General features: G+C 44.4%; 1 protein-coding gene across 1 annotated transcript in view; it reads right to left on the reverse strand.

Moving 5' to 3' along the window:
• Positions 1-8,404, reverse strand: part of SPIRE1 (spire type actin nucleation factor 1) — a 199,450-nt gene extending 191,046 nt beyond the window's left edge. The window contains exon 1 of the mRNA XM_075921001.1: positions 7,790-8,404. Within this exon, the coding sequence (XP_075777116.1) occupies positions 7,790-8,072 (283 nt within the window). The 5' untranslated portion in view covers positions 8,073-8,404. The remainder of the gene's footprint in view (positions 1-7,789) is intronic.
• Positions 8,405-15,563: the final 7,159 nt, after the last annotated feature.

The following is a 15,563-nucleotide window of genomic DNA, read 5'->3' on the forward strand; positions in this document are numbered from 1 at the left end:
GTTTTTGACAGATCCCTTATGCCTCCTGCAAGGAGGTTTACAGGCGGCCATTTTAATGCAAATTAAGCACGGGATATTTAAATCCCCGCCTCATTTGTAACGTCGACCTGCCTAATCTGCATCCCTCTGCCGACAGAGGGAAGCAGTCTAGACATACCCACAGTGTCTGAATCCTACAATTCCTACTTCCCTAACACCTAAAGCTATTCCTTGTCTTTCTATTTTCATTTGAGCTTGCTTAAAATCTCATTTGTTCACTATTTAGCCCTCATTCCCTCATTGATTTGTCACCCCACAGCATTTTGGTTACCTTCCCCGGGGTATATGTACTTCAAGGTCACAGTCTATTTTTATCAGGCTTCTTGCATATATAATGTGTTGGCACATTACAAGATGTCTTTTGACAATACACTTCTTCCTTACCATAAGAGTCCCCCCCCCTTTGCTTATTTGTTATCTCCTTCTCCAGTCTTGTCTACACTACAGTCTTTAGCTATCAATGTAGGTGCACTTGACTGGTGTGAACTCTTACTGCAGAAAGTGCATCCATGTAAACCATGATTAGAATGAAAGGGGTTTACTAGAATAACTACACTAATGGCAAAAGCCAATGCTTCATGATACCTCTTTCACACCTTAGCAAAAGAAGTGGACAGGAAGAAATATTAACTGTTTTCCCTTCTTCTTAACTGACTAGTGCCTGTTACAGTTCCACCTTAGCCCATTAGCTGATATAAAATTATGCTTTCCATTCTTATCTGTCCACTCTTCCAACATGCTAAGGACTACACGTAACAATGAGAGTCAAGGATACCAAACTTTATTATATTAAACAGCAGTAAGTTACATTTCTGGGTATGTTAAAATAAAAAAATCCAAGAGAAAATGAAACATTAATGTTAGCTCATAAGGAGTACTAGTTTCTTGAAAAATACAAACTTTTAAATATTAAAAGCAACACATTTTAAAACCAAAAACTGGGAATTCAAGGCTATTCTGATGCATTTGCATAGTTGTCTTGAACTGGGACCCCTACTCTCCTTATATAGTTCCAAAAGGGCACCCTATCTAGGCTTCTAGATTTCCCACTATTACCGCTCCTGGATGGAGACCAGCATCTGTCTCTTGTGACCAGGACAGTTCCAGGGTGACAGTTCTCTGCTTTCTGTGGGTTATTTCCAGCAGAAAACCAATCTGCCTAAGCAAGGATACTTCACTTTTCTCTGAAGAGACTATGTACAATATAATTGTCCCAGTTACAAGTCACCAAACAGTTCTTTCTAAGCAAGCATATTTTATTCTTACGGTAAAAGCAATACACAGAAAACATGCTAAAAATTACAAATAGACATGCACACATGCTCGTAAGCTTACCAGAGATGACCCCTGTAACTCCAGCATGGGCTCTGGTAAGTAAGCTGTTCTTCAAAAACCCCCACACAGGTGTCCCTGTGGTTTTGAGTTCATAGCACCTTTTTGCCCAGAACAGTAACCACACATGAATCTGTGAACCACTAATTTATCTGATTAGGTTCTTTGAAGATACCCTGAAAATGTTATCAGCCAGACCACAAGCTCTGTTGACTCTACAGCTTCAAATGGATAGATTCCAGGTGTTCAATTTGCATTGCCTTTATACCACCAATATTTCCTAGGAAATCTACTTTATACGTATAGACTCAAAAAGTCTTCTGAAGTTCCTAACATCTCCCAGAGTTTGCATTAATCCTATCTTCCTCCTTAAAGAATTCCATACAATTCCACTACAATTCTAAATATTTGCATTTTAACACAGACGGCTCCTAAAATACTTAAGCTTAATTTTGTAAAGTTTAAATAAAGAAAGTTTGTTCAAAATATTGCAGGAAATAGCAATGTGTCACAACATTTTCTTTCAAAGGATCAATAATACTAGAGATATAATGCCCTCATACATATTTTCCTTTCTTTAAAAAAAACCACCAACCCTGCGCATATTTTTCTAAACAATGTTTTCTGGAAGACTGATAAACGAGAAGCATTTCTTGTCACTTATGAACTAAATCTGAAGTTAACAGGCCCCATATACTCCTTTCCAATATAGATGCACACAAAGGGTGTAAGAAGAACATGAAAGGTCCTACACAATTGACAGAACAGCAAAAACCATTCTTCTATAGTATGCTGTATCCCCACTCTGGGAGTCTGTGAAAGCCACTCTGTAGTCAATGCTCTTCAAATGCTTTTTGGGGAGAGGTAAGGAGCACACATGCTTTATGCTACAGTCCCATCAACTAGTGGAAGATTTTGAGTAGAAAATCTGCATTATAATTAATGCTGATCAAACCAGCAGTAATTCCCCCCTTCATCTTCTACTTGGGATGGGTGTGGGAGATGGAGAATGATGGAAAAGAACAGCTACTGACATCACAGTTCTTTGGTAAGCGAAGCTCTCAGCAGAGAAAGAGAAGGCCAAGGAGCACTGTGGATAGGACAGCTCTTATACTTGACAGCCGGAGACTGCCCTTGTGAGATTTTCAAATTGTGGAGGTTGTAGCCTCCACAATTCCTCAAAGCCATCCCTCCTCTTTAGGAGCTTAATCTAATCCCTGCTGATGTTAACAGAAACCTATATACGGATGTATATTGGTATTACATTTGGTCCTTAGAGAGCTTGTAAAGGAAATTCAGTTTTCTGTGTATACTTTTCCATCCTAAAGATTTTCTTATACATGTAAGGAACACGTAAGCTAGAGCTTTTCCCAACTAAAATTTGGCAGATTGTTTACAGCAACAATCTTATTTCTGAGAAGTAGCCTTATTTTTTACAACTCTGGAATTGTCTACACTGCTAAATTTAAAACACAGGTACAGCAGCACTTTAATGCAGCAGCGTGGTCATGGCACCAACGCTGGGAGAAACTTTTCCCCAGAACTCTAAGTAAACCACGTCCATGAGGGGAGTAGCTAATAGCACTGGGAACAACACTCCAAGCATCAGAAGCCTGTTTACATTGGAAGAGTTCTGTAAAATTCCTGTCGTTGGGAGGGTTGTTTTTTCACAACCCTGAGCAAGAAACTTATAGTGAAGTAAAGTGGAAGTGTAGACAAACCCTCAAGCGCTGTTGAATACATTACCAATGATTTAATGTCAGTTTTGTAGTCATATTACTGTGAGCTCAACTATATGCTTGTGGTTTAAATAATATATATGAAATACTTATTCACAATGGCATTTATATAATAAAACCAAATCTCTACACCAAAATGTTCTAACTCAATGTTTCTCAACGATACAGCTTATGAAGACAGCAAGCCAGCCACTGGTATCAAAAAGATGGAGAAATACTGATCTAACCTCATAGAGATATTTTGTTTTTTTCTGCACTGAAATTTTATCAAGTGCTGCTGTAAATTAATTTTTCATAAAACACAAGTAACCCTGGACAAGTCACTTGAGTTAAATGTACTTTACACCTTTCTTCCTTTCTGCAATTCTATATAAGAACCACATATCTATAGTACTTACATACCAGATAGAGTAATTATGATTCACAGTAAGATAGTTACAGTGCATTCAGTGCTTCATTTCTTCTAGGTCATTCCAGTTATATGTAAAATGTTTATTTCTTACCCATCTTCAGCTCTAGCAAAATTAGATTTGCAATATACTCTGAAGATGGTCAGGTGCAGTTCTAAGGCAAGTTCTGTAATACTGCTTTATCTCTTCATTTACTGTTCATTAACATAGGCTACACTGACAGGCATGACTGATCACATCCTCCTTCACAATCCTAAACAAAGCCTGAATATTCACTACACCAAGATTTCATTCTCAGGGGACTCCTTTATTTGCCCATACAAACAGGATTCAATTGTGTACAAAACCAGCAACCAACACAAAATATTTACTTCTTTTGATAACTTACACCTGTACAATAAACCTAGAATCATATATGCTTGTGTATATTACTATAGAAAAATAAAGCTTGGTGCAAAAAACAAGCTTCTGAGCTCCATATGTCCCGCAGGTATACAGATAAGTAGGGTGGACTAGCACTTTAATTTAGAGTATCTTTGCTGCCCTTCATTACAAATTTAATAAAAAACATATTTAAAATGTTTTTTAAATGTAGGATCCTAATAATTAACATAATGTACAGATAAAACGAAATATTTAAGAATTGTTTTCTCTTTCATGTCAGTCCTCGCAGGACTTAACTTGACGGTTATTTCTTCTGCATAAACTGATGTCTTTACAGAGCTCTTTATGGTATGTGACCCTGGGCTTGATCCAATTTAAGTCAATGGAAAGGATACAAGTCATTTCACTGAGCTTTGGATCAGACCCCTATATGCTCATCTGAACTTGTTATAATGCCATCAATTTCTGCAGGAGGAACAAAACAATGAACTCAGCTATTTTGTTGGGGTTTTTAAAATATGAACTAGCTCAGTTTCATTTTAAAATCTATGTATTTGTAAATTCAAAAATACCAGTGTATTCCCATAATAATGTAAATCAGGGTTTGAAAAATCCACTCACAGGAAGCTGTTCTGGGAAAGTACCACCAATTTCTTCAGAATCTTGGGGAGGGGGCGGTATTTTAAAAGTAATTAAGTTCTAGTCCTTATATTTGTGATGATAACTTTGGTTGAACCTTCCAAACACAAACTAATTCAGTGATCTTCCTAAATCTGCAGACATAGCTCCAGTGCCTCTGCTACTCATTGTTTCCGAAGCCACAACCAAGTGAAACTATGATTCTTGTCATTCTCATTGCTACTCACAATCTTCTGGTTAATAGCAATTAAAAGCTAGAATCAGGTTGATTTCATGCTACTGCTTCTTAGGAAAGCTATGGGCTAGAAGCATTACACCTACCCTACGTAAGAGGACCTGAAAACAGAAGCTGAGAGAACAGCAGTGAAGAAGAATGAACACTGTCAAGATAACTTGGTAGAATCCAGAAAGCTGAGCAAGAAGTATATTTTGCAAAACCACCCTCAAAATATTATAGCTGTCAGGAGGATATAGGGTGGGAAGGAACAACACAGACAATGTTAATCCCTTTCAGCAGCTGTGGGTAGTGTTGAGTGGAGGATGCAAATTTATCAGATGCAAATTTATCAAATTTATCAGATCAAATTTACCACCTGGAGGCCGATACAAAAAATGAAGCCTATGAGCAGGGATTAGGAACAGCATTGTAGTAGGAATCCCAGTATCTTTTCTCTTTTTCTTTGCTGTGCAGAGGAGGAAGCACTGTCTCTTGGCCCCCTCCTCCATCCAATCTTTTATACCAATCTGTGGTTAATGGGTTTGCCCCTCTGGCTTTTAGGTGTATAGTAAGATTTCCAAGACCTTAATAAAAGACTCCGATGGACAAAAGGAAAAAACAACAACTAAGCCTTGTCTACCCTAGGATTTAAAGTATAATATTAGCTAAGCAATACATTTTAGAAGTCCAGTGTAGACAAGGCACACTGCATTTAACATGAGCTAAACTGGTCAAATTAAAGTCTAGAAAGGAACCTGAGCTTTGAATCACATGTTAATCCTAGCCTAGACAGGGATTTATTGACAACAGCTAAGGAAATGATGACCTGTTATAAGAAAGAAAAAAGAAACTGGAGTGAAGCCAGAAAAGGAAAGGAAGTATCAACAAAAACAAGAGAGATATACCAAGTTAATACATTTTCTGAAAAAACTCTGTTGCTGATTGAAAATATTAGAAGTAAAATGTGCTTCTGCAATACATAGCTCTCTTCTTGTATACCTGCTGCAACATGCAAGGGCCTGTTGTGGAGTTGTTGTCCCACTGGCTAGGAGATGTGTACATTTTTCAATTGATGTAATATCAGACTTTTAGAAAATGTATTTAAAAAGCATTCCAGGTCACTTTTAAATTGCAATTTCCATTAGACTCATCACAAGATTATGACCTATTTTTCACTGTATGTATTTTGATATTGTTATGCACCCTCATTAGCTCCGGTCAGGATTACTATAATTCTCTGTCACTGTTTTCCCAGACACATCTATTAAAAGACTTCATTAATTCATAATGCCAGACTTGGTATTCATGTTCTAAAATGCTTAATTTACGTCTCTCCCATTTTGAAGACGTTATATAATCTTCTGTTTCACATCATCTTTCAAATCTTGATTCCTGTTAAGGAATTCTGTTGACATTTACTCTTACTATGATGTGGACTTTAGTGGTCTATTTTCTGTGTGGTCTGCTTCACTTTTATATCCTTCATATTTATGGTTTTACATTTCATGTAGAAACCATACTTTGTTTACATAAAAGGAGCTTACTGGGTTTTTTTTCCATTTATGAACATGAGCTTTGAAACTCCATAGACTGGGAATGCACTCTCCTTTTTCATTACAATTGAAAATACATTTTTCTGTAAACTTTAAAACACCTCATTGTGTTACTACTTCTCTGGCCAATATATATTGGTTTTGCTATTTAGCTAATGTTAGCATACTTATCTATAACATCAATCTATTTCTGGTACCTCTTCTAAGGTGCTAATCTTTCTTAGAAAATGTTTTGGGAGAGATAATGTAAGCATGTACTTCATGAGTATATCTTATATATACTTATAATAAGGTATTATATTACTCATACCTAAAATATATATTATAGATAGATTATAATTATACTCCATTACAAAATATTAAATATAAAGATCTGTTTGTATACATTTAAAATAAATACATATCAGAGCCTGTATGTTCAACCCTGGATATAGAAAATATATAATAAATACTTAATTGTATACATGCTATAATATTTCTCCTTAATCACTACATGCCTCTGTTAACTTGATCTCCGGGAAAAATGTACTGTTTTTTTCTTTGTGGATACTAAATGGCACAAAAGAAGGCACACATTGTTAATACCTCCCCCCAACATTCAGTTCTTCGGAACAATGTGCACGGTTTTTCTAACAGCTGTTCTCTTTGTTTTGCTGTGCAGCGCCCTCCCTGTCAAGCTGACCAACATGGGCATCTTTCACTTATTCCCCTTATCCAGGTTCCTTCTCTCACCAAAAGGAAGGATTCTGATTGAAGGAGGAGCCGGAGCTCTCCAAATCAACGCGCACACCTTTGTGTACCTCGGGCATTGTTGGTTATTCCAGCTTGGATAGAGGCATGCAGCAGTGCACTCGGCAAGCTCTCGCAAAGAAACCTACAGAGTCCGATTTGCTCTGATACCTTCTAAAGTGCAACACGCCCCCGCCCTGCCTCACCGAGCGGTCCCACTATAAATTCTCTGCCATCCTGCGGGCTCTGTGCTGCGCGTCTACACACCAACCATGATGCAGCGGGGGGAGGAAGATATGCAGTAGGAATAGGACACAACATGGGAGATCCCAACCCCGAATTTAATGCAGCAATTTATTACGGGGGGAGAGGGGAGTCACACCCATGCACGGCGGGATTCACACTCCGAGGGGGGGGGGGTCAGGAGATGAATCCACCAAGTCCGCGGGCGGACGGGTTCTGGGGAAGGGGATTTATACACAATGTGCACGGAATAGCATTGCCCTGAGAAGAGACTCCGGATTCATGTCGGTGCGGGGCCGTGAGGCAGGGGCGGCGGCGAAGGGCCAGATAACAGGATGGGAGCCCCAGGTCCATACAGCGGTGGGGAACGGGGGGGGGATGCCCCAAGCCCGGACACGAGGCTCAGACTCGGCTGCGGGGGGGAGCCCCCGGCGGGAGCCGAGCCCCTGACTCGGGGCTCTGGGTTGCGGAGGGCGGGGAGCAGCCTGAGCCCGTCGCACTTACCTGCAGCCGGAGGGGGAGCCTCGCTGGGAGGCTCCAGGGTGACGGCTCCGTCCTTCCAGATGCGGATGTGGGCGGCCGCCTCGGCCCTGGCGGCGGGGGGCTGGCGGCGGCCCCGGGCCCGCAAGGAGCCGCAGCACTGGTAGCACACAGCCCACGCCTGCTCCTCGTTGATGGGCTGGTTGTACAGCTTCAGGATCTCCTCCAGGGACAGCGCCTCCCGCGCCCCGTCCTCCCGGGGCCAGTCTCCCGGCAGAGCCTCCGCCGCAGCCCCGGCCCGAGCCATCCCCGCTCCGCTGCCGCCTGCCGCGCCTCACCGCCGGGCGCTCTGCGGCCGGGCCCCGCTGCGTCCTGGCCGCGCCGCCGGCTCCATCCTCCCCCTGCCCCGCCAGCCCGCGCAGCCGGACACGCGGCGAGCCCAGACCCGCCGCCGCAGCGCCCCAGCCCCTCAGCGCGGCCGCCTGCTCATAGCAACGCCGCGGCGTCCCCTCCCCGCCTGGGCCGCACCGCCTCCTGCCGGCGGGAAAGCGAGGCCCGGGAAGCCGCTCAGTGACTGGCAGGAGGCGACTGGGTTGGGCTGAGACAGGACCCAGCTCGAGCCGCCCCCTACAGCCCGCCCCTGGCCCCCTCTTCCTTTGCTAAAGCGCTTGCGGCACCGGGCACAGCTCCGCGCTGCGGGCGGGGACACGCGTGACCCAAATTTGCACGCAGGGGCTCAGAAAGCCACGGATGGGAACGGGGAGCGACACACAGCGCGGGCCAACAGCAAAGAGGCGCTTGTTTGTGCAAGCAGGGTGACAGGCAAGAGAGAGAGACACAGGCGCTTTCTACTCCGACATCCAGCTGCCATAGCAACCGGCTAGCCGCTCAGCAATAAATACTAAAGCGAGATGGCTGAAGGGATTTTAAAAAACCAAAACAAACAGTGGAAATCACCATCACGGAGCAGCTATACATGTGACAGAGCTCCCCTGACTTGATCATATTTATAATGTGCAAGCAGAATACAATCCAGCCCAGTAACACGGTGTGCTTTAATATACAGGGTTTTTTAAAAGGGTCGATTTCACAAAGCTGAAAATAATTATGAACCCACGTCAGATGGGAGAACAAATTCAATTAGAGCATTTTAAATGATAATTAGGAATAGGGTCCCAAAAGCCATAATCCACAAATGAGAAAGAAGGTTGTGGTGGTTAAAATAAACTACCTGATTTAAAGGGGAACGGAAGGTTGCTGTAAAAATAAAATTTTATATAACAAAAAAGAAGAGATCAAAAGTAAGGAATATAAATCAACGGCAGTTGAATTTGGTTCATCCCGGCACTGGAAGATGGTACTTTTTTTGGGAGGGAGGGGAGAATGCTCCAGTATTGTAACATTTCCTTATTTCATCATCATCAACATCAACAACCATGGGCTCAATGCCCGTTGGTTTCCAATGCCTCCCTCACTATTTCCTTCCATCTTTCCCTGGCCAGTGTGGAGTAGCTTAGTTTCTGTAGACTAGCTCCGCACCAATCTACTGTATCTCCTAGGTATCTAAAAAGGGTGTCATAAGGAGGAGGGAGAAAACTTGTTCATTTTGGCCTCTGAGGCTAGAACAAGAAACAATGGGCTTAAACTGCAGCAAGGGAGGTTTAGGTTGGACATTAGGAAAAAGTTCCTAACTGTCGGGGTAGTCAAACACTGGAATAAATTGCCCAGGGAGATTATGGAATCTCCATCTCCAGAGATATTTAAGAGTAGGTTAGATAAATGTCTATCTAGACAGTATTTGGTCTTGCCATGAGGGTAAGGGACTGGACTCGATGATCTCTCGAGGTCCCTTCCGTTCATTCTGCAGATATGCCCAAATAGCTGTAATTTCCATTGTATAACCTTCTGCATTAGGTTCTCTTTCGGTTGTATCTTCCTATATAATTCCTCATTGGTGACCTTCTGCATCCATCCTATTCTCAGGATCTTTCTATAACAACTCCTCTCGAATGTCAATATCCTTCTCTTTTGAATCTTTCATTATCACCCATGTCTCACATCCATACAACATGCTGCTAAATACACGTTTTCAAGACACTCAGCTTCGTTCCTAAGCTAATTGCTTTACTTTTCCAGATCTTATCCATCACCTTCAAACTCGCTCTTGCTTTTGCTATTCTAGTCACTATTTCCTTCTTACAGTCTAGATCATATGTCATGTTGCTCCCCAGATACATGAACTTCTCTACGTTCTCTAGTTCGATACCATCTACACTGATCTTCCTTCCTATTTCCTTATCTCCAAATACAATTGTCTTCGTTTTAGCTATACAGGCAGTCCCCGACTTATGAACGGGTTACATTCTGAACACCTGGTCATAACTCAATTTGGTCATAAGTCAGAAATACCCTTAAACGCCCTGCCCGCGCTGTTCGAAAAACTTGACATACATAGATCTCAACTCGAAAATATTATAATGGGGTTAATGGGAGGTTGGTCGTAAGTCGGTGTGTTCATAAGTTGAGGAGTGGCTGTATTCATAATCAGTCCATATTGCTTTCCTTCCTCATTTAGGACCTGCACTATTTTCGCTAACTTCTCCCTAATTATAATTGGAATAAAAAACCTTCAAGATATGAACTGCAATTCAAGGCAGTGATGTCTTCTCTAGAGACAGCATAAAACATTAAATATCACTTACAGATAATGTTCCCGTTCATCTTAATGGGACATTTACTAGTCATAATTTAAAATATCATCATGAGTAACTATTTAATTGCTCTGTAAAGCATATAAAGAAAAGGGGCAGTTATTGTGTGTCTTGGTTTAGTGTCATAGGTGAGAAGGACTTGATTTGAGGCCAGTTACTGTAAGAACTACCAAGGCCTCCGCCCTGTAGTTCAACCTATTTTGCATATATTCCTCTCTGTTAGAACACTAGGGGGAAGAGATACACTCTGCAACAGGGCAAATAAGTAACTTTTATGCATGTCAGAAATAGAAAAAACTCTTTCAGTCATCACCCAATCTAAGTCTCTGTCAATACAGGATTGTTCCCTGTAGAACATGAAATTAGAAGGCTTTGTGTATTGAAAGATATATTGCTCAAGTTGGGAGGCAGAAGAAGCTATTATGTTGCTGAACAAATGTAATTTAAATATAAAGGAAATATTACCCATAGCATTTGTATGTTAGAAGGTTTGCAAAAATGTAAAATTAGGGGTTATGTGAAGATTTCCATACTGTTACAGAGTTGCACTTTGGATCCATACAACCCTTTCTAATCAAATTTCACACTCCTATTCAGTCAGCTATGTGGTTTCTCCTATGACTTATTTAATATATGAACTGCATGTAACTCAAGGTTTAAATGATAGTAACCTGAGAACTCCCAGTAGTTACAAGGGAAGCCCCATAAGCATTGTAATACCAGGGACCTACTGTGACACCAGGAAAGTGAACCAGTAAGGTGGATCACACTTGGGCTGCGTCTACATTGGCATGATCTTGCACAAATACTCTGTAACGCAAGAGTTCTTGCGTTAAAGTATTTGCACAAGAGAGTATCTACACTGGCATGTGCCTTTGTGCAAGAGATGTGCTTTTGTGCAAGAGCATCTGTGCCAGTGTAGACGCTCTCTTGCGCAAGAAAGCTCTGATGACCATTTTAGCCATTGGGCTTTCTTGTGCAAGAAATTCATGTTGCCTGTCTACACTGGCCTCTTGCACAAGAACAGTTGCGCAAGAGGGCTTATTCCTGAGCGGGAGCATCAGAGTTCTTGTGCAAGAAGCACTGATTTCACACATTAGAATGTCAGTGTTCTTGCATAAGAACTCCTCACCAGTGTAGACTGGCAGCATGTTTTTGCACAAAAGCTTTGGCGCAAGATCATGCCAATGTAGACACAGCCTTGTTGTATCAGGGCTCTTGACAGAGGGCTGAAGAATGTGCTTCTCCTATTAATGTAGAACATGGAGGCCATGTTGTTTGTCAACACCTGAACCACAGAGCCCTCTAGTTGTGGAAGGAACACTGCACACCTGGTCAACTGCTCTGAGCTCTTTGACATTTATATGCCATGTCAACTCCTTTGGGTACTGTGACGTAGTGGGGGTACTTGCTGGGCTGTGGTGACCTCTGCTGTCTGGAGCAAGACCCAGCAGGGAAAACCTCACTATGCAAAGGTGATGCCAAACCTGTTGAACCAGATACCCCCCATGGAGAGGAATAAAGGAAGGGGGAATGCTGCCCTGGCTGGGGGGCAGGGCTGGAAGAGGGTTAGTTGGTTGCTGGCTGGGAACATGGAGGAGACAGCCTAGGGAAAGGGGCTGGAGTTTAGGGGCCCAGTCTCCCCCATCTCAAGGGGGCCTGAGGCATCCTAGCCCAGCTCTGTGACCAGATTACATCTGTGCTGTGCTGTATCCTGGAGAGGCAATAAACTTCCTCCATTCCACCGGCTGGTGCAGTCTGTTTGTGCCATTTCGGGGTGCAGGAGACGGGGGACCCCCAACGCGCCGTCACAGGTACCATGTACCTTATGTGCATATTGCTCAGATGCAACCTCAGCTGGGGCCCAGGGTGTCCAATATCAACTAAACTGATGGATGTGGGCTGTCGAACGAGATTCCTTTCAGGACTGTTCTGGGTTTGTTCCAACACTGCATTGCCTTGGTCATATTCAGTGGAATGGTGACTGCCTTGTCCCGGTTATCTCTAGTTGGGAGGTGCACCACTGCTAGAGCAGTCTAATCCAGAGCCTTGCATGGCAAGGTGTGTGCATGCTGCCACATGACCCAGTAATCTCAGACCAACCCTGGCACCCATGAAGGGAAAATGTGGAGACTCCAGTGAAGAGACCTCTCATTGCCTGGAACCTGCTGAGTGGGAGGAAAGCCCTCAACATGGTAGAATCTAGTATTGTCCTGGTAAAACAGTTAGGCTTTGTTTACACTGCAGGGTTTTTGTGCAAGAAGCTTTTTTCAGAAGAGATCTTCTGCAAAAACTTCTTGTGCAAAAGCACGTTCACACCTCAGAAGCGCATTGCAAAAGCGATGTGCTTTTACATAGGAGAGCATCCACACTGCATGGACGCTCTTGCGCAAGAAAGCAGAGGTGCTCTGATGGCCATTTGCGCAAGAAACGCCTGCGGAGCATCCACACATGCCTTTTTGTGCAAGAGCTGTGGAGCAAAAAAGAGTTATTCCTCATGGGGAGAGGAATAACTACCAGCAAAAGCCCTCTGTCCTGTCAAGTAGCCTAATTCGAACTACCTACTCCGTGCCGCGTGTAGCCGCGGGCATGGAGTCCGCACTAACAGTGATTTAAAAATGGCAGCGCCCGGCAAGATGCAAATGAAGCCCGGGATATTTAAATCCCAGGCTTCATTTGCAACTTTGAATGCCTACATTAGCCACCCTAGTTCGAACTACGGTGGCAGTGTAGACATACCCTTGCTTATTGCCTGCTAAAACTACCAGCAAATTTGAGGCAAGGTGGGTGTGATGGGGCACCTTGGCTCCACACTGTAGATCAGACTGTGGGCTAGGCCCAGCTGGTTTAAAGTGGCCCTCCCACACGGCCGTGCCGGGCATGCTCACAGGTGAGCTGGAATATAAAAGGCCCTGAGTCAGCTCACTCGACTCTGACCACCGAAGGGAAAAGACTGGCTAAGCCAGCTCCAGAGCTGGAAGAACAGATGCAGCCAGAGCTGATGCTGCAGCTGCTACGGCCTCAGCAGTAAATGCTGCAGCCACAGCCCTGGAGACAGCCTGGAGGTACTAGTGATGGGGAGACACACAGGGTGGTAGGGAGTGGCCCAGGGCAGGGAATTCAACCCCCGAGTGCTCAGTGTGTTGCAGGGAGGGAACCCCCACTGAGCATAGCAAGCAATGGACCGAGCCACTGCCCATAGGGCCCTGGGCCAGGAGCCCGTGGAGTGGGAGGGCCTGGGTCCCTCACTCCCTTACCTCTCCCTCTGCAGTGCTCCTAAGCAGTAGTCGTCCCTGGAGCCTGTGGAGTAGGCCTCAGGGCCATATTTACCCCAATAAAGGGGAGCACTATGAGGACTAGGCCTCAGGGTCATATTTACCCCAGTAGAGGGGAGCACTATGAGGACTAGGCCTCAGAGCCATATTTACCCCAATAGAAGGGGGATGTTGCAAGGACTAGGCTTCCAGGGCTGTATTTACCCCCAATGGGGGAGGGGGGGCGTACTGCAAAGACTGGGCTGCAGGGTTGCAAAGGTTGAGTGAAACCCCATGAGATCTATGGCCATGGCCCTGAAAACCTTATGGTGCCACTAAAGCAACAGGTGCCACTAAGGGAGGACCCTGACCTGCCTGCAAAGGCTCTTGGTTTGACTCCAAGGTCTGGGTTGGGGAGCCAACCTCCAGTGACTAGGACTATGCAGAGACTGACCAAGTGTGTCTGTCTGAACTGTGTCCAACCCATCTGTACGTGGCAACAACCCATCACACAGATTCTGGTGACCAGTGGCTGCATTTGGCAGGTCTGCGATAGAACCTCAGTGATTGACACTGAATGTTCTCAGACTGGTGCCAAGGAATGGAGCGGGAACAGGAGCATGACCAATCCCGCATGGTTGAGTGCTGGCCCTGGGGTGGTGACAGTGCTTTTTTTATGTGCATAAAAAAAAAGTGCCGGTATTCCAGGGGAAAAGTTGTTGAGCTCTGATTGGAGTTGCTGGTACTGCATCTGGAGGTGCCGATACTGTGCAGCTATGGAGCAACAATCCTGTCCACGGTACTGAAGTCATGGGGCAGAATGTGGTTCAGAAGGGCCCCCCCCCCACCTTGAAGCAAATGTTGCTTCAAGCCCAGAGTAGCACCAAGTGATTGGTGTCTGAAGCTCCAGTTGGGTTGCAACGCTGTGTCCAGAGTGTGGTGGCTCTCAGTGGGTGAGCGCTTGTGGGATACTCCAAGATGGAAAGCAGAGCTGCGCAGATAGGAACTGAGGGGGCAATCCCAAAGCAGGCTTACCCCTAGATGTGGGAGCTGCTATAGGCAGTGTGGGAACACCAGAGGGACAAGATGTCCTGCCCCAACTTAAGGGCATCTGGGGCTGATGGCATTTCCAGGTGCTGGACTCCAGTGCTGTTGTCTGGGGAGGCAGGCATATACTTGGGAGGGCTATTCTCTTCAACTGAAGCTGGGGCCTGATTCCCACTTGGAGGTAATGAGCCCCCCTTCATGGGTCTAGGATCATCTATTGCCCTCTCTTTGCCCTTGTGCAGAAGACCAACCTCTCTCAGTCTTCCAATGCCAAGTGAGCACTCTACACTGAGGCCGCAGTGCTGTGTATGGTGTTCAATCCCAACCACTGCAGTGTCAGTGTCAGCACCATTTCCACAAGGAATGCATTTATCCAAGTGTTCCACTCTTCTTTTGTGTATAGTTTGAAGCTTTCACAAACGTGACACCTGTCACTAATGCGTAAGCATCTAGTGTTGGGGGTTACTGGCTGACTCCACTGGTTGCCGTTCTTAAACCGCGGGGATTGGGGCATGCTCCATCCTAAGGCTAAGTTCTGTTAAGGATACTTAACTGAACTAAGAGAACTCTTAAGTACAAGAAAAACTAGTTGCAACAACTGTTCACAGGTAGCAACTGGGAAAAAAAGATTATTGAAGCAAGAGAGTGTACCGTACACTGGTAAGAAGAAACTGAGGGTTGGGGAGCACATAGAACCTCTTATCACACCATGAGGGTGCCACGTCAGAGACGCTCCCCTGCAGATACTGGTAAGGGAAAAACCTACAGCACCAGTGCATGTGGTGA

This window comes from Pelodiscus sinensis, chromosome 2, assembly GCF_049634645.1.
Source record: "Pelodiscus sinensis isolate JC-2024 chromosome 2, ASM4963464v1, whole genome shotgun sequence".
In the NCBI taxonomy this organism is placed as follows: Eukaryota; Metazoa; Chordata; order Testudines; family Trionychidae; genus Pelodiscus; species Pelodiscus sinensis.